The 25,701-nt window shown below is 41.9% G+C and overlaps 1 protein-coding gene and 3 non-coding genes across 17 annotated transcripts in view; all 4 read right to left on the bottom strand.

Annotated features, from left to right (window-relative positions):
• The window catches only part of LOC147010672 (uncharacterized), a 39,589-nt gene that overhangs the window by 2,752 nt on the left and 11,136 nt on the right, over positions 1-25,701 (bottom strand). For 5 of the 14 annotated variants that reach the window (XR_015052240.1, XM_085858949.1, XM_085858948.1 and 2 more), the window contains 2 exons: positions 23,715-23,789; positions 6,235-6,309 (listed from right to left, as the gene is read on the bottom strand). Coding sequence is in view for 5 of the 14 variants with exons in the window: in XM_085858949.1 (XP_085715075.1) it covers positions 6,235-6,309; positions 23,715-23,789 (150 nt within the window). In the remaining 9 variants the exon portion in view is untranslated. Of the gene's footprint in view, positions 1-3,226; positions 3,525-6,234; positions 6,310-20,155; positions 20,501-21,502; positions 21,651-21,682; positions 21,829-23,714; positions 23,790-24,669; positions 24,857-25,701 lie in introns of those variants that run through there. The other 9 variants (XR_015052239.1, XR_015052238.1, XR_015052237.1 and 6 more) reach the window with 8 other exon arrangements.
• On the bottom strand, positions 2,407-2,489 carry TRNAL-UAA (transfer RNA leucine (anticodon UAA)). Its single transcript has one exon. It is a non-coding gene; the product is annotated as a tRNA-Leu (tRNA).
• Positions 20,153-20,235, bottom strand: TRNAL-UAA (transfer RNA leucine (anticodon UAA)). Its single transcript has one exon. It is a non-coding gene; the product is annotated as a tRNA-Leu (tRNA).
• TRNAL-UAA (transfer RNA leucine (anticodon UAA)) lies at positions 24,667-24,749 on the bottom strand. The gene has a single exon. It is a non-coding gene; the product is annotated as a tRNA-Leu (tRNA).

The following is a 25,701-nucleotide window of genomic DNA, read 5'->3' as shown; positions in this document are numbered from 1 at the left end:
CTTTGCATGAATTCCACGTAAAACTTGACAAGCAATGCAAAAATTAAATTTCATTCTGACGACAGCAGAATTAGTTTTTCATTTCAATAAAATACCAAATTTCATGTTTTTGATGTTTTTAAATGATAACGATTGAGTTTGCATTTGCTGCGGACCTATGATGACATTGCATCCAGATCATACCCGCGAAGTTTTCGTGGCGTGCATTTCAAACTGTTAGATCTGATAAATTTGGCCTTTGAATTTCATCATTCGGTTTGCAAATTTTGTGATTCCATCACTGTGCACATCGAAAAGTTACGCTGCGTTCAAAAATAATGGATTCATTCACGTCACCATTAGTAACCAATCATAGAATTGACCCTTTTTGCAAAAAAAAAGTTTTAGGGACATTCCCGCCTCCAGGTAACGTGTACGGGCCATGACGGAATCACGTTTTTCCGTGACGGAGTCACAACTCCATGTGACTCCATCACAATTCGATGTGATTCCATCACAATACCATGTGATTCCGTCACATGCGTTTCTGGTTCCTAGGGGTCTTCTGCTCTGTTCAAATCAATTTGAAGTATCATATTTCGAACAATCATAATCATTCAATGATGTAATTATCCCCATCCATTTTTCCTTTAACATTCCGATTGAACATGGTGAAAACAGCGGCCGAACGTCAGAGAGAAAGAAGAGCGCGGATCAAAAGCAATCACAACGATCAAGGAGTTTATAAAGCAACGGAACGTTCACGAAAGTCTGCGGCCCGTTTGCGAATGACGGAGAACCAGCTCAGGGAATTACGAAAGCACACGACACTATCGATGCACAAACACAGACTCACACTTGTTGCCCAAGAAGACGAAGACGCCACTGTGTATTCTCCTTATATGTGCACGGCAAGTGCCGGTAAGGCCAAGGGAAGAGCATCCTGAGCACTTCCTAAAAGTCCAAGGAAATGCAAATTTGTTGTGCAAGCTCTTGCTGCCGAATATGGAACCATTTCGTCCATGTCTGGCTTCCCCTCGTTCGAGTGGTTTACCTCCCGAAGATGTCGATCGCATTATAAATTTCTACCTAAATTATTCGATTTTGCGTGTGATGCCTGACAAGGCCGATACGATGGTCATTAGGTCTCCTGGTCAACCAAAAAAAGAGAGACAAAACTGCATCTAACTGTCAGGAGTACCATGTCTTCATCAAAGACCATCCGAACGTATCTGTCAAACAGTCGAAATTCGCCGAACTACGACCAGCGCATGTGTTGCCCTTTTTGTTCGTTTTCAACTTTTATTGCATTTTATGCAATGAACAATATGTTGAGCCTGTATTCGAAGATTGGATACAGTGTTGTGCATGCAAACTGTGGGCACATGAAGTGCTCAGCTTATGAAGTGCTTGGGGACTTCATCTGCGATGAGTGCATGTAGTCTACGCAGGTGTATCTGAAATGTACGTTCATGCGTTGTGTTGTGTTGTTTACGTTGAATAGTTTGTGCTTCCATTCCATTTGTTTATCAAAAAGTTGCACTCGTGATTCCGTCACGGATATTTTGTGATTCCGTCACGACAGTTTACCGGCCGTGAAAATTGGATGAGACTACTTTCGAGCAGAAAGTGGGTGAAATTCATTAGTTCATCAGTTGAGCTTTTGTGATATGTATCGCGCAGTTGCAAGAATTCGGCATACGAGCAGAGTTTTCGTAATAAAGATGTCTTTCCGTAACCTATGTCCTTTGGTGTGTGATTCCGTCACACAATGTCAATTAATGATTAGTAATGAAGTGCTATTTGACTTGGAATTTATTTTCCACTGATCATTCCTATTGGTTATGTTTGTCATTACAAAAGCATTATCATCGTGACATTTTGGGATATAACTTGAAAATGTGAATCTGAATTCAGAAAAGTCTCGTGCAAATGGCGATTCTGTCTTGCTGGAATTCATGTTTGCTCAATTGTCATGGAAATGTCGAACAAAAGTCACTATAAAATATTAATCTGTTGAGTGACTCATGAAAAGGGATGATGAAAGGCTTGGAAGGAAAGGCATGCGAGCGACGAACGTGTCGTGGTGATGAGCTCCCGTGAAGTACGCCTTACAGTATCCATTGTGTCTATTGGCTCTCTGGAAGGACTCCACTGATTGGCTACGAGTGTTCATATGTTTTCTTTATCACAAATATGACCAAAATGTAAAGAAAAAAGATCATGACTTACGACACTGCATGCAGTACAACATGATATACAACATGAGAAAAGGATACGAATAAAAAAGCAGGTGTGATATTTAAATAATTTAATGGCATGATGTTCATCAATCAGATGCTGGGAAATCTGCAAGAAGAATGGGAAACAATGACAAACATCATGAGAACAGCAATGTCCGTCCCGTTAGAGTTAAGAATAAAACGTTACCAGGAGTGGGGTTCGAACCCACGTGGATCTAAATCCATTGGATCTTAAGTCCAACGCCTTAACCACTCGGCCATCCTGGTACTTGTTGAGATTTGTACCTGTAGCCCGACAGATGTTTCACTCATTTCCTCCACTTGGAGGCAGTAAAGACAAGACGATTCTGCTTTCAACCTCGAACAGCTCCGTTTGTTATCAGATTTGCTAACATCGGTTCATCCACAGCAAATTATGCTCCCAGGAGTCATGTGTGTGTGTGTGTGTGTGTGAGAGTGTGTGTGAGTGTGTGTGTGATTGTGTGTGTGTGTGTGTGTGAGTGTGTGTGAGTGTGTGTGTGTGTGAGTGTGTGAGTGTGTGTGAGTGTGTGTGAGTGTGTGTGAGAGTGTGTGAGAGTGTGTGTGTGTGAGAGAGTGTGTGAGAGAGTGTGTGTGTGTGTGTGTGAGTGTGTGTGTGTGAGTGTGTGTGTGTATGAGTGTGTGTGAGTGTGTGTGTGTATGAGTGTGTGTGTGTGTGTGTGTGAGTGTGTGTGTGAGAGAGTGTGTGTGTGTGTGTGTGTGTGTGTGTGTGTGTGTGTGTGTGTGTGTGTGTGTGTGTGTGTGTGTGAGTGTGTGAGTGTGTGTGTGTGTGTGTGCTGCGTCTGACTGAGTTGGATTAAGAGGAAGAAGAAGAAGCCGTCGTTGTTTTCCCACGCATTGTCAGCACAAAGTGAGAAAGACGTCATGATGTGTTTATCAACCAGGAGATATGAAGAGAAACTGAACAACGAACCGAACAGAGAACACAATGTCCAGAGGGTATGTGAGGGTCTCAGAAGGCCCACCAGGTGTGTAACACAGGTCTCTCGGAGGGGAAGCACCGACATCATGAATGTTCTCCGAGTTTCATTCGGTCAAGTTCCATCTGTTCAACATCGTTTAAATCCATTTCTTGTCCCTTCAATTATCGCATTGCTTTGACGTCCGAGATCCGAGGCCTCCCTGTTCCATGCGACGCCATCTATTTATTACGTACGAAAATATGGCGAAACTTTTTCCGACACTCGTCCAACCCCTGACCCTTGCCCCAAGCATGCCCCAGCTCGAATCATTTTGTATTGAGAATGCCAGGCCGTGGAAGGACTTATTAAGCTGCTCTATACACCTTGACATGGCGTGTGTTTAAAACATGGGCATTCTTCAGGTTACTTGTTGTTAATTAGCCTAATCAACGCAGGAGACCATGACGATCAGTTTGTTGTGTCATATTCTACATCAGAACGCTCCAGTAGAACTCCACAAAAAACATGCCTCACACACCTCATCCATTTATGGTCAAGATGTCGGACTTCCTGTGTGGGGAGGGCACAGACACTCTCCATGTTTACTTCAATAAAACTCCGAAAAAACCGATTTCCTCATGCTTTCAAGCAAAGATATAGAAAAATAAATGTGTTGGTCATTTATTTATTTCGACATTATCGATAACGATGTTTACATCTCATTCAATGCATGAACATTCAGGAAAGCCTCCTCTCATGGCTACTCGTGTTCACATGTTTGCTTTATAACAAATATGAGCAAAATGTAAAGAAAAACATGAAATTGCTCATTGAGCAAGGAATTGCCGGAATAACTTTGTCATATCTCCATGATCTCTGAAAAAATAAAAACCTGGAAATCAATTTGGTTCTTATAAGTCGATAGTGCTCCTGTTTAATGAGTTATAGCACTTAGTTTGGTCATGATCAGAACTTGGAAGTCAATCGGACGTGAAATGGTGTTTTTATCACAATTTGAAACTTTTGACCCCCCTGATATTCAACCCCTGACCACTAAGAAGGGTGTTGGTGTGACACCCCAATGAGACATATGGTTGGATGCAGAATTGGAAGATGCACATTTTGGATTTGGTTTGAAGTCGATACGACCATTTTAGCGGAGGTTATTGCGAAAATAAGAATTTCGGTTTTTCGGTGACCTTGACCTTTGACCTAGATTCACCAAAAACGACAAGTGTCTAAGTTGGACCATGGCCGACGTCTGTACCCAGTTTGGTCATGATCGCTGAAACGGTGTGACTGCTACAGGGTAAACTAGAAAGGCCACTCAGTGGAGCGCATACCTTCGCCAACGCTACATTTTGCCCCCCCCCCAGAAACCATTGATTGTGAGGGTATTTAATCCCATACCACATCTGCCATCTCATATGTGTTATGATGGTTTAAAAACATTAAATTTCCTGCTGTTTGACACTGATTCACATACATTGTACAATTTCTGTATGAACTCCCTGACCTTTTTGGGTGTCAGTGTCAAATCAATCTGATGACACCACCACCACCACTGGGACCATACTCTGTGCAGAGCGTTGGTGCTGCCGAAGCAGTCTCCTTGGCTATTGGGAACAATCCTGGATGGGTCGCCACTCCAACACAGGATACCAGCCAGCATGCTGGCACTCATTTTGCCGACCTCGGAAGGATGACAGGCAGAGTCAACCCCACCTGGTATTAATTCAACAGCCGAGTGGGATTTGAACTCAGGATACTCGGATCCTAAGCCCACCACCCTAACCATTAAGCCAACACCAGGCATATCTGATGACAACTGGTCACATTATAAGAAATCAAATATTACACATCACAGGATAGGGAATTGAATTCTAAACATTTTGAATCTACTTACATGCAAATTGTATAAGAATTGACCGCGTTATGATAATAAAGGTCGTTGACCCCCCTGACCTTTGACCCAAACCGCTAACAAAGGTAATGACGTCATTGTATCATATCATATATCACAAGATTGGGCATTGAATTCACAACATTTTGGCATTGGTTGCATGCAAATTGGATAAAAATCGACCGCACTATGGTAAAAAGATGATTTTGACCTTTTCATGACCTTGACCTTGACCTTTGACCCGATCGCTCCCAAAATGTAATCAAATGGTCCTCGGATAATAACCAATCATCCCACCAAATTTGCTGCGATTCAGTTCAATACTTTTGGAGTTATGCGAATAACAAACAAACAAACAAACACACATATTCACAAATAAATAAATAAATACACAGCGATCAAAACATCACCTTCGCAACAAAGTTTGCGAAGGTAACAAACACACAAACAAACAGACAGACAGACAGACATACATAGAATGAAACACACAACTGACCAACATAATTGCGGAAATCCAAAGGATTACGATAACTAATAATGAGTGACTACACTGTATGCAGTACAACATGATATTTCAAAACGTTATGGATGGATTATGACAAAACTTGTTTTTTCAGTTTTGCTTGATCCTCTTGTGACAACTCTGTACATACCAGGTATGCGTCTGAACATTTCATTGGTTGTTGTGTCATTTTCAATCCGACAACGGCAGACATTTTTGCGAACATGACGAAGTTCCTCCCTTGATCGCTTTGTCCATTTGCAAAATGACTCGGTGAGCTGTTTGCTAAGCGGTTGATATGCACCGACTGGCTTGGAAAGCGAGAGAGAGCTGCTTGCGAATAGAAGCCAAGATTTTCATTGAAACTTATCATTGTACAGTACAAAGTAAATATAATGTCCATTTGAAGATTATTCAACAGCCTGGTCCAGAGATTCGCCAGTCGATTCCACAAAGTGAACCGATTTACAATCCAACGGTGCAAACTCCGAACAATCCATTCAACCACTTGTAATGAAGAATCCATCGGTTTGATTTTTGATAAATAACTCCTCACACTGAACTCACAAAACCTTCCACAACTACACTGGAAAGGACAATTCCTTCAGACTCTTGAAACACCCACACAAGCATCTGTAATACAAAAGGAGCTCAGTCTCGGTATACCTGTATCCATCCCTGCCTGTGTGCATCTTGATGGCAACAATTGTCCTGAAGGGGATTCCACGAGTCAAGCCGAATCTGCAAACAGCATGATAAAAAGATGAGTAAGGTGAGGATAGATGGGCCAGTTTCAAACAGTTTGATAAAAAGATGAGTAAAGTGAGGATAGATGGGCCAGTTTCAAACAGTATGATAAAAAGATGAGTAAGGTGAGGATAGATGGACCAGTTAAAAACAGAATGATAAAAAAATGAGTAAGGTGAGGATAGATGGGCCAGTTTCAAACAGTCTGATAAAAAGATGAGTAAGGTGAGGATAGAATGGCCAGTTTCAAACAGTATGATAAAAAGATGAGTAAGGTGAGGATAGATGGGCCAGTTTCATACATTGTGATAAAAAGATGAGTAAGGTGAGGATAGATGGGCCAGTTTCAAACAGTCTGATAAAAAGATGAGTAAGGTGAGGATAGAATGACCAGTTTCAAACAGTCTGATAAAAAGATGAGTAACGTGAGGATAGATGGGCCAGTTTTACACAGTATGATAAAAAGATGAGTAAGGTGAGGATAGATGGGCCAGTTTCAAACAGTCTGATAAAAAGATGAGTAAGGTGAGGATAGAAGAGCCAGTTTCAAACAGAATGATAAAAAAATGAGTAAGGTGAGGATAGATGGGCCAGTTTTAAACAGTATGATAAAAAGATGAGTAAGGTGAGGATAGAAGAGCCAGTTTCAAACAGTATGATAAAAAGATGAGTAAAGTGAGGATAGATGGGCCAGTTTCAAACAGTATGATAAAAAGATGAGTAAGGTGAGGATAGATGGGCCAGTTTCAAACAGAATGATAAAAAAATAAGTAAGGTGAGGATAGATGGGCCAGTTTTAAACAGTGTGATAAAAAGATGAGTAAGGTGAGGATAGAAGAGCCAGTTTCAAACAGTATGATAAAAAGATGAGTAAAGTGAGGATAGATGGGCCAGTTTCAAACAGTATGATAAAAAGATGAGTAAGGTGAGGTTAGATGGGCCAGTTTCAAACAGAATGATAAAAAAAATGAGTAAGGTGAGGATAGATGGGCCAGTTTTAAACAGTATGATGAAAAGATGAGTAAGGTAAGGATAGATGGGCCAGTTTCAAACAGTGTGATAAAAAGATGAGTAAAGTGAGGATAGAAGGGCCAGTTTTAAACAGTATGATAAAAAAATGAGTAAGGTGAGGATAGATGGGCCAGTTTCAAACAGTATGATAAAAAGATGAGTAAGGTGAGGATAGATGGGCCAGTTTCAAACAGTGTGATAAAAAGATGAGTAAGGTAAGGATAGATGGGCCAGTTTCAGACAGTGTGATAAAAAGATGAGTAAGGCAAGGATAGATGGGCCAGTTTCAAACATTATGATAAAAAGATGAGTAAGGTGAGGATAGAAGGGCCAGTTTCAAACAGTCTGATAAAAAGATGAGTAAAGTGAGGATAGAAGGGCCAGTTTTAAACAGTATGATAAAAAGATGAGTAAGGTGAGGATAGAAGGGTCAGTTTCAAACAGTGTGATAAAAAGATGAGTAAGGTGAGGATAGAAGGGCCAGTTTCAAACAGTGTGATAAAAAGATGAGTAAGGTAAGGATAGATGGGCCAGTTTCAAACATTATGATAAAAAGATGAGTAAGGTGAGGATAGAATGGCCAGTTTCAAACAGTATGATAAAAAGATGAGTAAGGTGAGGATAGATGGGCCAGTTTCATACATTGTGATAAAAAGATGAGTAAGGTGAGGATAGATGGGCCAGTTTCAAACAGTCTGATAAAAAGATGAGTAAGGTGAGGATAGAATGACCAGTTTCAAACAGTCTGATAAAAAGATGAGTAACGTGAGGATAGATGGGCCAGTTTTACACAGTATGATAAAAAGATGAGTAAGGTGAGGATAGAATGGCCAGTTTCAAACAGTATGATAAAAAGATGAGTAAGGTGAGGATAGAAGAGCCAGTTTCAAACAGAATGATAAAAAAATGAGTAAGGTGAGGATAGATGGGCCAGTTTTAAACAGTATGATAAAAAGATGAGTAAGGTGAGGATAGAAGGGCCAGTTTCAAACAGTATGATAAAAAGATGAGTAAAGTGAGGATAGATGGGCCAGTTTCAAACAGTATGATAAAAAGATGAGTAAGGTGAGGATAGATGGGCCAGTTTCAAACAGAATGATAAAAAAATAAGTAAGGTGAGGATAGATGGGCCAGTTTTAAACAGTGTGATAAAAAGATGAGTAAGGTGAGGATAGATGGGCCAGTTTCAAACAGTATGATAAAAAGATGAGTAAGGTGAGGTTAGATGGGCCAGTTTCAAACAGTATGATAAAAAGATGAGTAAGGTGAGGATAGATGGGCCAGTTTCAAACATTATGATAAAAAGATGAGTAAGGTGAGGATAGAAGGGCCAGTTTTAAACAGTATGATAAAAAGATGAGTAAGGCAAGGAAAAATGGGCCAGTTTCATACATTGTGATAAAAAGATGAGTAAGGTGAGGATAGATGGGCCAGTTTCAAACAGTCTGATAAAAAGATGAGTAAAGTGAGGATAGATGGGCCAGTTTCAAACAGTGTGATAAAAAGATGATCAAGGTGAGGATAGAAGGGCCAGGTTTAAACAGTATGATAAAAAGATGAGTAAGGCAAGGAAAAATGGGCCAGTTTCATACATTGTGATAAAAAGATGAGTAAGGTGAGGATAGATGGGCCAGTTTCAAACAGTCTGATAAAAAGATGAGTAAAGTGAGGATGGAAGGGCCAGTTTTAAACAGTATGATAAAAAGATGAGTAAGGTAAGGATAGATGGGCCAGTTTCAAACATTATGATAAAATGATGAGTAAGGTGAGGATAGAAGGGCCAGTTTCAAACAGTGTGATAAAAAGATGAGTAAGGTGACGATAGATGGGCCAGTTTCAAACAGTATGATAAAAAGATGAGTAAGGTGAGGATAGATGGGCCAGTTTCAAACAGTGTGATAAAAAGATGAGTAAGGTAAGGATAGATGGGCCAGTTTCAAACAGTGTGATAAAAAGATGAGTAAGGTAAGGATAGATGGGCCAGTTTCAAACATTATGATAAAAAGATGAGTAAGGTGAGGATAGAAGGGCCAGTTTCAAACAGTATGATAAAAAGATGAGTAAGGTGAGGATAGATGGGCCAGTTTCAAACAGTATGATAAAAAGATGAGTAAGGTGAGGATAGATGGGCCAGTTTCAAACAGTATGATAAAAAGATGAGTAAGGTGAGGATAGATGGGCCAGTTTCAAACATTATGATAAAAAGATGAGTAAGGTGAGGATAGAAGGGTCAGTTTCAAACAGTGTGATAAAAAGATGAGTAAGGTGAGGATAGAAGGGCCAGTTTCAAACAGTGTGATAAAAAGATGAGTAAGGTAAGGATAGATGGGCCAGTTTCAAACATTATGATAAAAAGATGAGTAAGGTGAGGATAGAAGGGCCAGTTTCAAACAGTGTGATAAAAAGATGAGTAAGGTAAGGATAGATGGGCCAGTTTCAAACATTATGATAAAAAGATGAGTAAGGTGAGGATAGAAGGGCCAGTTTCAAACAGTATGATAAAAAGATGAGTAAGGTGAGGATAGAATGACCAGTTTTAAACAGTGTGATAAAAAGATGAGTAAGGTGAGATAGATGGGCCAGTTTCAAACAATATGATAAAAAGATGAGTAAGGTGAGGAATGATGGGCCAGTTTAAAATAGTGTGATAAAAAGATGAGTAAGGTGAGGAATGATGGGCCAGTTTTAAACAGTGTGATAAAAAGATGAGTAAGGTGAGGAATGATGGGCCAGTTTTAAACAGTGTGATAAAAAGATGAGTAAGGTGAGGATAGATGGGCCAGTTTCAAACAGTATGATAAAAAGATGAGTAAGGTGAGGATAGATGGGCCAGTTTCAAACAGTATGATAAAAAGATGAGTAAGGTAAGGATAGATGGGCCAGTTTCAAACAGTATGATAAAAAAATGAGTAAAGTGAGGATAGAAGGGCCAGTTTCAAACAGTATGATAAAAAGATGATTCAGGTGAGGATAGATGGGCCAGTTTCAAACAGTATGATAAAAAGATGAGTAAGATGAGGATAGATGGGCCAGTTTCAAACAGTATGATAAAAAGATGAGTAAGGTAAGGATAGATGGGCCAGTTTCAAACAGTATGATAAAAAAATGAGTAAAGTGAGGATAGAAGGGCCAGTTTCAAACAGTATGATAAAAAGATGATTCAGGTAAGGATAGATGGGCCAGTTTCAAACAGTGTGATAAAAAGATGAGTAAGGTGAGGATAGATGGGCCAGTTTCAAACATTATGATAAAAAGATGAGTAAGGTGAGGATAGATGGGCCAGTTTCAAACAGTGTGATAAAAAGATGAGTAAGGTGAGGATAGATGGGCCAGTTTCAAACAGTGTGATAAAAAGATGAGTAAGGTGAGGATAGAAGGGCCAGTTTCAAACAGTGTGATAAAAAGATGAGTAAGGTGAGGATAGAATGACCAGTTTCAAACAGTGTGATAAAAAGATGAGTAAGGTGAGGATAGAAGGGCCAGTTTCAAACAGTCTGATAAAAAGATGAGTAAAGTGAGGATAGAAGGGCCAGTTTTAAACAGTGTGATAAATAGATGAGTAAGGTGAGGATAGAATGGCCAGTTTCAAACAGTGTGATAAAAAGATGAGTAAAGTGAGGATAGAAGGGCCAGTTTTAAACAGTGTGGTAAAAAGATGAGTAAGGTGAGGATAGAATGGCCAGTTTCAAACAGTGTGATAAAAAGATGAGTAAGGTGAGGATAGAAGGGTCAGTTTCAAACAGTGTGATAAAAAGATGAGTAAGGTGAGGATAGAATGACCAGTTTCAAACAGTGTGATAAAAAGATGAGTAAGGTGAGGATAGAATGACCAGTTTCAAACAGTGTGATAAAAAGATGAGTAAGGTGAGGATAGAATGACCAGTTTCAAACAGTGTGATAAAAAGATGAGTAAGGTGAGGATAGAAGGGCCAGTTTCAAACAGTGTGATAAAAAGATGAGTAAGGTAAGGATAGATGGGCCAGTTTCAAACATTATGATAAAAAGATGAGTAAGGTGAGGATAGATGGGCCAGTTTCAAACAGTCTGATAAAAAGATGAGTAAAGTGAGGATGGAAGGGCCAGTTTTAAACATTATGATAAAAAGATGAGTAAGGTGAGGATAGAATGACGAGTTTCAAACAGTATGATAAAAAGATGAGTAAGGTAAGGATAGATGGGCCAGTTTCAAACATTATGATAAAAAGATGAGTAAGGTGAGGATAGAAGGGCCAGTTTCAAACAGTATGATAAAAAGATGAGTAAGGTGAGGATAGATGGGCCAGTTTCAAACAGTATGATAAAAAGATGAGTAAGGTGAGGATAGTTGGGCCAGTTTCAAACAGTGTGATAAAAAGATGAGTAAGGTGAGGATAGATGGGCCAGTTTCAAACAGTCTGATAAAAAGATGAGTAAAGTGAGGATGGAAGGGCCAGTTTTAAACATTATGATAAAAAGATGAGTAAGGTAAGGATAGATGGGCCAGTTTCAAACATTATGATAAAATGATGAGTAAGGTGAGGATAGATGGGCCAGTTTCAAACATTATGATAAAAAGATGAGTAAGGTGAGGATGGAAGGGCCAGTTTTAAACATTATGATAAAAAGATGAGTAAGGTGAGGATGGAAGGGCCAGTTTTAAACATTATGATAAAAAGATGAGTAAGGTGAGGATAGAAGGGCCAGTTTTAAACATTATGATAAAAAGATGAGTAAGGTGAGGATAGAAGGGCCAGTTTTAAACAGTATGATAAAAAGATGAGTAAGGCAAGGAAAAATGGGCCAGTTTCATACATTGTGATAAAAAGATGAGTAAGGTGAGGATAGATGGGCCAGTTTCAAACAGTATGATAAAAAGATGAGTAAGGTGAGGATAGATGGGCCAGTTTCAAACAGTATGATAAAAAGATGATCAAGGTGAGGATAGAAGGGCCAGTTTTAAACAGTATGATAAAAAGATGAGTAAGGCAAGGATAGATGGGCCAGTTTCATACATTGTGATAAAAAGATGAGTAAGGTGAGGATAGATGGGCCAGTTTCAAACAGTCTGATAAAAAGATGAGTAAGGTGAGGATAGAATGGCCAGTTTCAAACAGTATGATAAAAAGATGAGTAAGGTGAGGATAGAAGAGCCAGTTTCAAACAGTATGATAAAAAGATGAGTAAGGTGAGGATAGAAGGGCCAGTTTCAAACAGTATGATAAAAAGATGAGTAAGGTGAGGATAGATGGGCCAGTTTCAAACAGTATGATAAAAAGATGAGTAAGGTGAGGATAGATGGGCCAGTTTCAAACAGTGTGATAAAAAGATGAGTAAGGTAAGGATAGATGGGCCAGTTTCAAACAGTGTGATAAAAAGATGAGTAAGGTAAGGATAGATGGGCCAGTTTCAAACATTATGATAAAAAGATGAGTAAGGTGAGGATAGAAGGGCCAGTTTCAAACAGTATGATAAAAAGATGAGTAAGGTGAGGATAGATGGGCCAGTTTCAAACAGTATGATAAAAAGATGAGTAAGGTGAGGATAGTTGGGCCAGTTTCAAACAGTGTGATAAAAAGATGAGTAAGGTGAGGATAGATGGGCCAGTTTCAAACAGTCTGATAAAAAGATGAGTAAAGTGAGGATGGAAGGGCCAGTTTTAAACATTATGATAAAAAGATGAGTAAGGTAAGGATAGATGGGCCAGTTTCAAACATTATGATAAAATGATGAGTAAGGTGAGGATAGATGGGCCAGTTTCAAACATTATGATAAAAAGATGAGTAAGGTGAGGATGGAAGGGCCAGTTTTAAACATTATGATAAAAAGATGAGTAAGGTGAGGATGGAAGGGCCAGTTTTAAACATTATGATAAAAAGATGAGTAAGGTGAGGATAGAAGGGCCAGTTTTAAACATTATGATAAAAAGATGAGTAAGGTGAGGATAGAAGGGCCAGTTTTAAACAGTATGATAAAAAGATGAGTAAGGCAAGGAAAAATGGGCCAGTTTCATACATTGTGATAAAAAGATGAGTAAGGTGAGGATAGATGGGCCAGTTTCAAACAGTCTGATAAAAAGATGAGTAAAGTGAGGATAGATGGGCCAGTTTCAAACAGTGTGATAAAAAGATGATCAAGGTGAGGATAGAAGGGCCAGGTTTAAACAGTATGATAAAAAGATGAGTAAGGCAAGGAAAAATGGGCCAGTTTCATACATTGTGATAAAAAGATGAGTAAGGTGAGGATAGATGGGCCAGTTTCAAACAGTCTGATAAAAAGATGAGTAAAGTGAGGATGGAAGGGCCAGTTTTAAACAGTATGATAAAAAGATGAGTAAGGTAAGGATAGATGGGCCAGTTTCAAACATTATGATAAAAAGATGAGTAAGGTGAGGATAGAAGGGCCAGTTTCAAACAGTATGATAAAAAGATGAGTAAGGTGAGGATAGATGGGCCAGTTTCAAACAGTATGATAAAAAGATGAGTAAGGTGAGGATAGATGGGCCAGTTTCAAACAGTGTGATAAAAAGATGAGTAAGGTAAGGATAGATGGGCCAGTTTCAAACAGTGTGATAAAAAGATGAGTAAGGTAAGGATAGATGGGCCAGTTTCAAACATTATGATAAAAAGATGAGTAAGGTGAGGATAGATGGGCCAGTTTCAAACAGTCTGATAAAAAGATGAGTAAAGTGAGGATGGAAGGGCCAGTTTTAAACATTATGATAAAAAGATGAGTAAGGTGAGGATAGAATGACGAGTTTCAAACAGTATGATAAAAAGATGAGTAAGGTAAGGATAGATGGGCCAGTTTCAAACATTATGATAAAAAGATGAGTAAGGTGAGGATAGAAGGGCCAGTTTTAAACAGTATGATAAAAAGATGAGTAAGGCAAGGAAAAATGGGCCAGTTTCATACATTGTGATAAAAAGATGAGTAAGGTGAGGATAGATGGGCCAGTTTCAAACAGTCTGATAAAAAGATGAGTAAGGTGAGGATAGAATGGCCAGTTTCAAACAGTATGATAAAAAGATGAGTAAAGTGAGGATAGAAGGGCCAGTTTCAAACATTATGATAAAAAGATGAGTAAAGTGAGGATAGATGGGCCAGTTTCAAACAGTGTGATAAAAAGATGAGTTAAGTGAGGATAGAAGGGCCAGTTTTAAACAGTATGATAAAAAAATGAGTAAGGTGAGGATAGATGGGCCAGTTTCAAACAGTATGATAAAAAGATGAGTAAGGTGAGGATAGAAGGGCCAGTTTCAAACAGTATGATAAAAAGATGAGTAAGGTGAGGATAGATGGGCCAGTTTCAAACAGTGTGATAAAAAGATGAGTAAGGTAAGGATAGATGGGCCAGTTTCAAACAGTGTGATAAAAAGATGAGTAAGGTAAGGATAGATGGGCCAGTTTCAAACATTATGATAAAGAGATGAGTAAGGTGAGGATAGATGGGCCAGTTTCAAACAGTATGATAAAAAGATGAGTAAGGTGAGGATAGATGGGCCAGTTTCAAACAGTATGATAAAAAGATGAGTAAGGTGAGGATAGAAGGGCCAGTTTCAAACAGTATGATAAAAAGATGAGTAAGGTGAGGATAGATGGGCCAGTTTCAAACAGTGTGATAAAAAGATGAGTAAGGTAAGGATAGATGGGCCAGTTTCAAACAGTGTGATAAAAAGATGAGTAAGGTAAGGATAGATGGGCCAGTTTCAAACATTATGATAAAGAGATGAGTAAGGTGAGGATAGATGGGCCAGTTTCAAACAGTATGATAAAAAGATGAGTAAGGTGAGGATAGATGGGCCAGTTTCAAACAGTATGATAAAAAGATGAGTAAGGTAAGGATAGATGGGCCAGTTTCAAACATTATGATAAAAAGATGAGTAAGGTGAGGATAGAAGGGCCAGTTTCAAACAGTGTGATAAAAAGATGAGTAAGGTGAGGATAGAAGGGCCAGTTTCAAACAGTATGATAAAAAGATGAGTAAGGTGAGGATAGAAGGGCCAGTTTCAAACAGTATGATAAAAAGATGAGTAAGGTGAGGATAGATGGGCCAGTTTCAAACAGTATGATAAAAAGATGAGTAAGGTGAGGATAGAAGGGCCAGTTCCAAACAGTGTGATAAAAAGATGAGTAAGGTAAGGATAGATGGGCCAGTTTCAAACAGTATGATAAAAAGATGAGTAAGGTGAGGATAGATGGGCCAGTTTCAAACAGTATGATAAAAAGATGAGTAAGGTGAGGATAGATGGGCCAGTTTCAAACAGTATGATAAAAAGATGAGTAAGGTGAGGATAGATGGGCCAGTTTCAAACAGTATGATAAAAAGATGAGTAAGGTGAGGATAGATGGGCCAGTTTCAAACAGTATGATAAAAAGATGATTCAGGTGAGGATAGATGGGCCAGTTTCAAACAGTATGATAAAAAGATGAGTAAGATGAGGATAGATGGGCCAGTTTCAAACAGTATGATAAAAAGATGAGTAAGGTAAGGATAGATGGGCCAGTTTCAAACAGTATGATAAAAAAATGAGTAAAGTGAGGATAGAAGGGCCAGTTTCAAACATTATGATAAAAAGATGATTCAGGTAAGGAATGATGGGCCAGTTTTAAACAGTGTGATAAAAAGATGAGTAAGGTGAGGAATGATGGGCCAGTTTTAAACAGTATGATAAAAAGATGAGTAAGGTGAGGAATGATGGGCCAGTTTTAAACAGTGTGATAAAAAGATGAGTAAGGTGAGGAATGATGGGCCAGTTTTAAACAGTGTGATAAAAAAATGAGAAAGATGAGGAATGATGTCAGGTCAGGTATGGGAGCATGTGCCAGAACAGCGCGTCGCTGCGTCCACTTTCCGCCGGTACTCCAGGGGCCTCCGTCTGGCCATCCCCCAGGCAGATGCCAGGCCCATCCCCATCTCCTTGAGATGATGGTCAACCTGCTGCAACCATGAGGCACGTGGTCGGCCCACTGGCCTCCTCCACTCATGAGACTCCCTCGCTGAGAGAATCTGGTGAGCAGGATCAGCGTCAGGAAAACGAGCCACATGTCCATACAGCCGCAGCTGACGCTCACGGACTATGCAGGTAACAAATCTCATCCGAGTCTCTCTCAGCAACCGCTCGTTGGACACAAAATCCGACCAGCGATAGCCAAGGATTCTCCGAAGAGACCTGGTACCAAAGGAATTAAGTCTCCGTCTCAGATCCTTGGTCAAAGTCCAAGTCTCGCACCCATAGAGCAAGACTGGAAGTACCAAGGACCTGAAGACTCGGACTTTCGTCCTCCCGCACAGGTACCGGCGGCGCCACACCCCATGATCCAGTGAATCCATGACTCCCCAGGCCCGACCCAGACGTTTATTGACCTCCGGCTCACAACCTGCGGAGACATGAATATCACTGCCAAGGTAAGTGAATCTATCCACGACCTCAACATCCTCACCACAAACAGACACAGACAGGACAGCAGCATCCAAGATGTCACCGAAAGCCTGGATCTTTGTTTTGACCCAATAAATCCGTAATCCCAACGGCTCCGACTCCTCATTCAGCACCTCGAGGGCCCCCAAGAGGATGTCTAAAGTCTCCGCAAAGATGACTGCATCATCTGCAAAATCAAGGTCCGAGATCTTGACATTGCCAAACGATGCACCGCAACTTGATCTCTCCGACATCCTCCCAAAAATCCAGTCCATACAAGTGCTGAAAAGTGTGGGGGCAAGTACACATCCCTGACGAACTCCAGTAACAACTGGAAATAAGTCAGAGGCGGTACCACCACACTTCACAGCACTCTCAGTACCAGAGTAGAGTTCAGACATCAGATCGATCAGTTTCGGTGGCACCCCACGAAGACCAAGAATCCTCCAGAGGACATCCCGATTCACTGAATCGAACGCTTTACAGAGATCAACATAGGCTGCAAGCAGCCCCTGCCGAAACTCTCGTCTGCGTTCGGTGAGGACACGAAGTGCAAGGATACGGTCAATCGTTGACCTCTTTGGTGTAAAGCCTGACTGCTCTGGACGCTGGTGCTCAAGCAGATGGTGGCGAACCCTATCAAGAATTATCCGAGCAAAGACCTTGCCCGGCACTGAGAGCAGCGTCACCCCTCGGTAGTTGTTGCAGTCTTGGCGATCACCCTTCCCTTTCCAGAGAGGGACAACAAGGCCCCTCTTCCAGTCAGTTGGGATGATGCCTGTGTTCCAGGCAGAGCACAAAACTGCATGCAACGACGCGAGTGCAGCATTTCCACCAGCCTTGAGAAGTTCGGCATGGATGCCACAGATCCCTGGAGCTTTGCCCCGTTTCAACTGGTTCACCGCAGCCCGTGTTTCCACAAGCGATGGTGGACCACAGTTGATTCGAGGGTCAGCAACAGGGATTGTAACGCCCTTGACGTCCAACTCGACAGCTGGGGGATCAACCTGGTACAACCGCTCGAAGTAACCGGCCCAGCGGGCCTTCACTTCAGACTCCTCTGTCAAGAGCTTACCACTCTCTGCTCGAACTGCAGTGCTCCGAGGGATGGGCTTGGATGAACGTAATGCGCGAATTCCCCTGTAAGCGGGACGAGAATCACCTGTCCACAGGTGATGCTCTACCCCCTCACAGATTCCTCGCACATAGGCCTCCTTGTCCACCCTCAGTGCACGTACAGTTTTACGCCTCAGCTCCCTGAACAGCTCAGCTCTGCCATTCAGCCTGGCCCTGCGACTCTGGTCAATGGTATCCAGTGTCCCTTGAGAGACAAAATTCTTCTTTGCCCTGCGGTGAACTCCAAGGCATCCACCGGCAACATCAAGGACGGTGGTCTTGAAGGTGTTCCACAACTCTTCAGGACCCCCCAAAGCACCCAGACCCCCCAAGTGTCCACTCAGCCTGTTCGCAAACTCCTCAGCTACTCTCTCATCCCTGAGCTTGGCAACATCCAGCCTAGGCTGGGATGGTACCATTCTCCAGGATTTATGGTGCAGCTTTAGAGTTGCTACAACAAGCCTGTGGTCAGTATTGAGGAACTGAGCACTCCGGTAGACCCTGCAGTTCTGGATCATCCTCCAACGACCGTCAATGAGGACATGGTCAATCTCCTTTGCCACACCGCCAGCGTTGGAATACCAAGTCCAGCGATGAGCTTGCGGGCGCTGAAACCATGAACCAGCCACCCTAAGTCCATGACTTCTTGCAAAGTCAAGGAACTTAGTGCTATTCTGGTTCATAGTTCCTGACCCATGGGGACCAACACACACCTCATAACCATCCCTATCAGTTCCAGTCGATGCATTGAAATCCCCCAAGACTAGAAGTGTATCTCGTCTGGGGCACTGATCAACCACAGACTCGAGTGTGGTGTAGAATGCATCCTTCACGGTAAGATCACTCGCCTCAGTCGGAGCATAAATAGAGACCAGGGAAATGACACCTAAGGAGTGACGAATCCTTAATCTCATAATACGCTCGTTGACCGGTGTTACCTCAATTATCATTGGGGTCAGCTTATTGGACACAGCTACAGCAACTCCTTGGGTATGGTAACCATCAGAGCGACCAGACCAATAGTAGGTGTAACCACCCACCATTATCTCGCCGCAATCCGGTCTCCGAACCTCAGAGAGAGCTGCAATCCCGATGTCCAAACGCTTGAGCTCAGATGATAACAGAGACAGGTGATCATCCTCTCTTAGGGATAGGACATTCCAGGCACCCACCCGAAGGGACCGCCTCAGGTTAACCCAAGGAGACCGCCGTCTGGTGGACGACACCTCAGCACCACTCCGACACACTCTCCCGCAATCTGACCCAGGGATGTTACCCCGTGGTTTCCCTCCTATCAAAGATTGGGGGTCCCGAAGGCTTTGCCCCAATCCCATCATCCGGTGAGCTGCCCTGCGAAGGGAAGCTGCACAGGAGGTACTCCCACGGAGTGGGTTTTCAGATTTTTTTGCGTTTTTGCGTTTTGCGGAATGAAGCGTTTTACGGTGGCTGGAGTGCAAATCCTGCCACCAACCTCCTAATAAGAAGTGACCCAACTGCAGGAGGACGTCCGCAGACACAGTTGGGCACTAGATATGGATGGCCGTTGGCTCACAAGGAGCTCCTCCGCCCTTTGGGAGGAATGATGGGCCAGTTTTAAACAGTGTGATAAAAAGATGAGTAAGGTGAGGAATGATGGGCCGGTTTTAAACAGTGTGATAAAAAGATGAGAAAGGTGAGGAATGATGGGCCAGTTTTAAACAGTGTGATAAAAAGATGAGAAAAGTGAGGAATGATGGGCCAGTTTTAAACAGTGTGATAAAAAGATGAGTAAGGTGAGGAATGATGGGCCGGTTTTAAACAGTGTGATAAAAAGATGAGAAAGGTGAGGAATGATGGGCCAGTTTTAAACAGTGTGATAAAAAGATGAGTAAGGTGAGGAATGATGGGCCAGTTTTAAACAGTGTGATAAAAAGATGAGAAAGGTGAGGAGAGATGGGCCAGTTTCAATTCACATGAAAACAATAACTCTTCAACTCTCTTCTTCTTCACATAATAATGATGAGTCTCATTCAATCCCGGTTCCTTCTCTCGTTTAGATTCAGAAAACGTTTATTTTCAACATTCAATTTTATTTTCATAACAGTAAAATATATATCGCCCTATGAAACAGTATTTCTGATTATACACCGCCTTTTAAAGCACCACAAAGCAGGTGCCTCCACTTGCAACACAGGTGAGAAATGGATACGAACAAACAAGCAGGTGCGATATTTCAATAATTTAATGGCACGATGTTTATCAATCGGATGCGGAAATCTACAAACATCATGAGAACAGCAATGTCCGTCCCGTTAGGGTTAAGAATAAAACGTTACCAGGAGTGGGGTTCGAACCCACGTGGATCTAAATCCATTGGATCTTAAGTCCAACGCCTTAACCACTCGGCCATCCTGGTACTTGTTGAGATTTGTACCTGTAGCCCCACAGATGTTTCACTCATTTCCTCCACTTGGAGGCAGTAAAGACAAGACGATTCTGCTTTCAATCTCGAACAGCCGCGTTTGTTATCAGATTTGCTAACATCGGTTCATCCACAGCAAATGATGCTCCCCGGAGTCATGTGTGTGTGAGTGTGAGTGTGTGTGTGTGTGTGTGTGTGTGTGTGTGTGTGTGTGTGAGTGTGTGAGTGTGTGTGTGTGTGTGTGTGTGTGTGTGTGAGTGTGTGTGTGTGAGTGTGTGTGTGTGTGAGTGAGTCTGTGTGTGAGTGTGTGCGAGTGTGTGTGTGAGTGTGTGCGTGTGTGTGTGTGAGTGAGTGTGTGTGCGAGTGTGTGAGCGTGTGTGTGTGTGGGTGGGTGTGAGTGTGTGGGTGGGTGTGAGTGTGTGAGTGTGTGTGAGTGTGTGAGTGTGTAGGTGGGTGTGTGAGTGAGTGGGTGTGTGAGTGCGTGAGTGTGTGTGAGTGTGTGTGTGAGTGTGAGTGTGTGAGTGTGTGAGTGTGTGTGTGAGTGAGTGTGTGTGTGAGTGTGTGTGTGAGTGTGTGTGTGAGTGAGTGTGTGTGAGTGTGTGTGAGTGTGTGTGTGTGAGTGTGTGTGTGTGAGTGTGTGTGCGTGAGTGTGTGTGTGTGTGTGTGTGTGTGTGTGTGTGTGTGTGCATGCGCTGCGTCTGACTGAGTCGAATTAAGATGAAGAAGAAGAAGAAGCTGTCTTTGCTTTCCCACGCAATGTCACCACAAAGTGAGAAAGACGTCATGACGTGTTTATAAACCAGGAGATATGAAGACAAAATAAAAATTTACCCCCGTGTGGGGGTGACGGTCATCTCTATAATGTTTTTTACTATCATAATTGATGAACCGTTGCCAGATATCTCCTAAAATGACAGACCAGATAGGTTTTGAAAATGGCGACTTTCACAACTTTCGTGACCTCGTGACCTTGACCCTGACCTCGAATCCGGGAAAAAATATGTCGTTGGGTTTCACTCATCGACCTCTACCCACATTCCAAATTTAATCAAGATCAAAAGTGAAAAGTTTTCTTTGTACCGGGAGGTGTTTTTGACCATCTTCCAGGTGACGTGGCGGCCAAACGGGACGGAAATTCAAAAATCTATCCGGTTAGATACAAGATAATATTTTTTACTATCATAATCAATAAACAGTTGCCGAATATCTTGTAGAATGGAAGACGAGATCGGTTTTCAAAATGGCGATTTTTATAACTTACGTGACCTCGTGACCTTGACCCCGGACAAAAGTTATATCGTTGTGCAACACTCATCGACCTCTACCCACATACTAAGTTTCATCAAGATCGGAAAGAAAAATTGTTGACGGACGTACGGACGGACAGACATTTCGTCCGGCTTTATTAGGTCATCTCGGTAGAGATGACCTAAAAACGAACCGAACAGAGAACACAATGTCCAGAGGGTATGTGAGGGTCTCAGAAGGCCCGCCAAGTGTGTAACACAGGTCTCTCGGAGGGGAAGCACCGACATCATGAATGTTCTCCGAGTTTCATTCGGTCAAGTTCCATCTGTTCAACATCGTTTAAATCCATTTCTTGTCCCTTCAATTGTCGCATTGCTTTGACGTCCGAGATCCGATGCCTCCCTGTTCGAGCGACGCCATCTATTTATTACGTATGAAAATATGGCGAAACTTTTTACGACACTCGCCCAACCCCTCACCCTTTCCCCACGCATGCCCAAGCTCAAATCATTTTGTATTGAGAATGCCAGGCCGTGGAAGGACCTATTAAGCTGCTCTATACACCTTAACATGGCGTGTGTTTAAAACAAGGGAATTCTTCAGATTATTTGTATTTAATTAGCTTAATCAACTCAGGAGACCATGACGATCAGTTTGTTGTGTCATATTCTACATCAGAACGCTCCAGTAGAACTCCACAAAAAACATGCCTCACACACACAAACACACCTCATCCATTTATGGTAAAGATGTCGGACTTCCTGTGTGGGGAGGGCACAGACACTTTCCATGTTTACTTCAATAAAACTCCGAAAAAACAACCGATTTCCTCATGCTTTCAAGCAAAGATATAGAAAAATAAATGTGTTGGTCATTTATTTATTTCTACAGCATCGTCAACGATGTTTACATCTCATTCAATGCATGAACATTCAGGAAAGCCTCCTCTCATGGCTACTCGTGTTCACATGTTTGCTCTATTAAAAATATGAGCAAAATGTAAAGAAAAAAATAAAATTTCTCGTTGAGCAAGGAATTGCCGGAATAACTTTGTCATATCTCCATGATCTCTGAAAAAACAAAAACCTGGAAATCAATTTGGTTCTTATAAGTCGATAGTGCTCCTGTTTAATGAGTTATAGCACTTAGTTTGGTCATGATCATAAGTTGGAAGTCAATCGGACTTGAAATGGTGTTTTTATCACAATTTGAAAGTGTTGACCCCCCTCACATTCAACCCCCGACCGCTAAGAAGGGTGTTGGTGTGACACCCCAATGAGACATATGGTTGGATGCAGAATTGGAAGATGCACATTTTGGATTTGGTTTGAAGTCGATACGACCATTTTAGCGGACGTTGTTGCGAAAATAAAAATTTCGGTTTTTCGGTGACCTTGACCTTTGACCGAGATTCACCAAAAACGATAAGTGTCTAAGTTGGACCATGGCCGACGTCTGTACCCAGTTTGGTCATGATCGCTGAAACGGTGTGACTGCTACAGGGTAAACAAACACACAAACAAACAGACAGACAGACAGACACACACAACTGACCAACATAATTGCCGAAATCCAAAGGATTACGATAACTAATAATGAGTGACTACACTGTATGCAGTACAACATGATATTTCAAAACGTTATGGATGGATTATGACAAAACTTGTTTTTTCAGTTTTGCTTGATCCTCTTGTGACAACTCTGTACATACCAGGTATGCTTCTGAACATTTCATTGGTTGTTGTGTCATTTTCAATCCGACAACGGCGGGAATTTTTGCGAACATGACGAAGTTCCTCCCTTGATCGCTTTGTCCATTTGCAAAATGACTCGGTGAGCTGTTTGCTAAGCGGTTGATATGCACCGACTGGCTTGGAAAGCGAGAGAGAGCTGTTTGCGAATAGAAGCCAATATTTTCATTGAAACTTATCATTGTACAGTACAAAGTAAATATAATGTTCATTTGAAGATCATTCAACAGCCTGGTCCAGAGATTCGCCAGTCGATTCCACAAAGTGAACCGATTTACAATCCAACGGTGCAAACTCCGAACAATCCATTCAACCATTTCATTGAAGAATCCATCGGTTTGATTTTTGATAAATAACTCCTCACACTGAACTCACAAAACCTTCCACAACTACACTGGAAAGGACAATTCCTTCAGACTCTTGAAACACCCACTCAAGCATCTGTAATACAAAAGGAGCTCGGTCTCGGTATACCTGTATCCATCCCTGCCTGTGTGCATCTTGATGGCAACAATTGTCCTGAAGGGGATTCCACGAGTCAAGCCGAATCTGCAAACAGCATGATAAAAAGATGAGTAAGGTGAGGATAGATGGGCCAGTTTCAAACAGTTTGATAAAAAGATGAGTAAGGTGAGGATAGATGGGCCAGTTTCAAACAGTATGATAAAAAGATGAGTAAGGTGAGGATAGATGGACCAGTTTGAAACAGTATGATAAAAAGATGAGTAAGGTGAGGATAGATGGACCAGTTTCAAACAGAATGATAAAAAAATGAGTAAGGTGAGGATAGATGGACCAGTTTCAAACAGTATGATAAAAAGATGAGTAAGGTGAGGAATGATGGGCCAGTTTCAAACAGCATGATAAAAAGATGAGTAAGGTGAGGAATGATGGGCCAGTTTCAAACAGTATGATAAAAAGATGATGAAGGTGAGGAATGATGGGCCAGTTTTAAACAGTGTGATAAAAAGATGAGTAAGGTGAGGAATTATGGGCCGGTTTTAAACAGTGTGATAAAAAGATGAGAAAGGTGAGGAGAGATGGGCCGGTTTCAATTCACATGAAAACAATAACTCTTCAACCATCTTCTTCTTCTTCACATATTAATGATGAGTCTCATTCAATCCCGGTTCCTTCTCTCGATTCGATTCAGAAAACGTTTGTTATTTTCAACATTCAATTTTATTTTCATAACAGTAAAATATATATCGTCCTATGAAACAGTATCTCTGATTATACACCGCCTTTTAAAGCACCACAAAGCAGGTACCTCCACTTGTAACACAGGTGAGAAATGGATACGAACAAACAAGCAGGTGCGATATTTGAATAATTTAATGGCACGATGTTTATCAATCGGATGCGGAAATCTACAAACATCATGAGAACAGCAATGTCCGTCCCGTTAGAGTTAAGAATAAAACGTTACCAGGAGTGGGGTTCGAACCCACGTGGATCTAAATCCATTGGATCTTAAGTCCAACGCCTTAACCACTCGGCCATCCTGGTACTTGTTGAGATTTGTACCTGTAGCCCGACAGATGTTTCACTCATTTCCTCCACTTGGAGGCAGTAAAGACAAGGCGATTCTGCTTTCAATCTCGAACAGCTCCGTTTGTTATCAGATTTGCTAACATCGGTTCATCCACAGCAAATGATGCTCCCCGGAGTCATGTGTGTGTGAGTGTGAGTGTGTGTGTGTGTGTGTGTGTGTGTGTGTGTGAGTGTGTGTGTGCGAGTGTGTGTGTGAGTGTGTGTGTGTGTGTGTGTGTGAGTGTGTGTGTGCGAGTGTGTGTGTGTGTGTGTGTGTGTGTGTGTGTGTGTGTGAGTGCGTGTGTGCTGTGTGAGCGAGTGCGTGTGTGCTGTGTGAGTGTGTGTGAGTGTGTGTGTGAGTGAGTGAATGTGTGCTGTGTGTGAGTGTGGGTGTGAGAGTGTGTGTGTGAGTGTGTGTGTGAGTGTGTGTGTGAGTGTGTGAGTGTGTGAGTGTGTGTGAGTGTGTGTGTGAGTGTGTGTGTGAGTGTGTGTGAGTGTGTGTGTGAGTCTGAGTGTGTGAGTGTGTGTGTGAGTCTGAGTGTGTGTGAGAGTGCGTGTGAGTCTGAGTGTGTGAGTGAGTGTGTGTGTGTGAGTGTGTGTGTGTGTGTGAGTGTGTGTGCGAGTGTGAGTGTGAGTGTGTGTGTGTGTGTGTGTGTGTGTGTGAGTGTGTGTGTGCGAGTGTGTGTGTGAGTGTGTGTGTGTGTGAGTGTGTGTGAGTGTGTGTGTGAGTGTGAGAGTGTGTGCGAGTGTGAGAGAGTGTGTGAGTGTGTGTGCGAGTGTGTGTGCGAGTGTGTGTGTGAGAGTGTGTGTGAGAGTGTGTGAGTGTGTGTGAGTGTGTGTGTGAGTGTGTGTGTGTGTGTGAGAGTGTGTGTGTGAGTGTGTGTGTGTGTGTGTGTGTGTGTGTGAGTGTGTGTGTGTGTGAGTGTGT

The sequence above is a fragment of the Eptatretus burgeri genome, chromosome 16 (assembly GCF_056783735.1).
Source record: "Eptatretus burgeri isolate ZD-2024b chromosome 16, Ebu_testis_v1, whole genome shotgun sequence".
In the NCBI taxonomy this organism is placed as follows: Eukaryota; Metazoa; Chordata; class Myxini; order Myxiniformes; family Myxinidae; genus Eptatretus; species Eptatretus burgeri.
The sequence above is the reverse complement of the archived record's forward strand: the minus strand, read 5'-3'. Positions and strand labels throughout refer to the sequence as shown.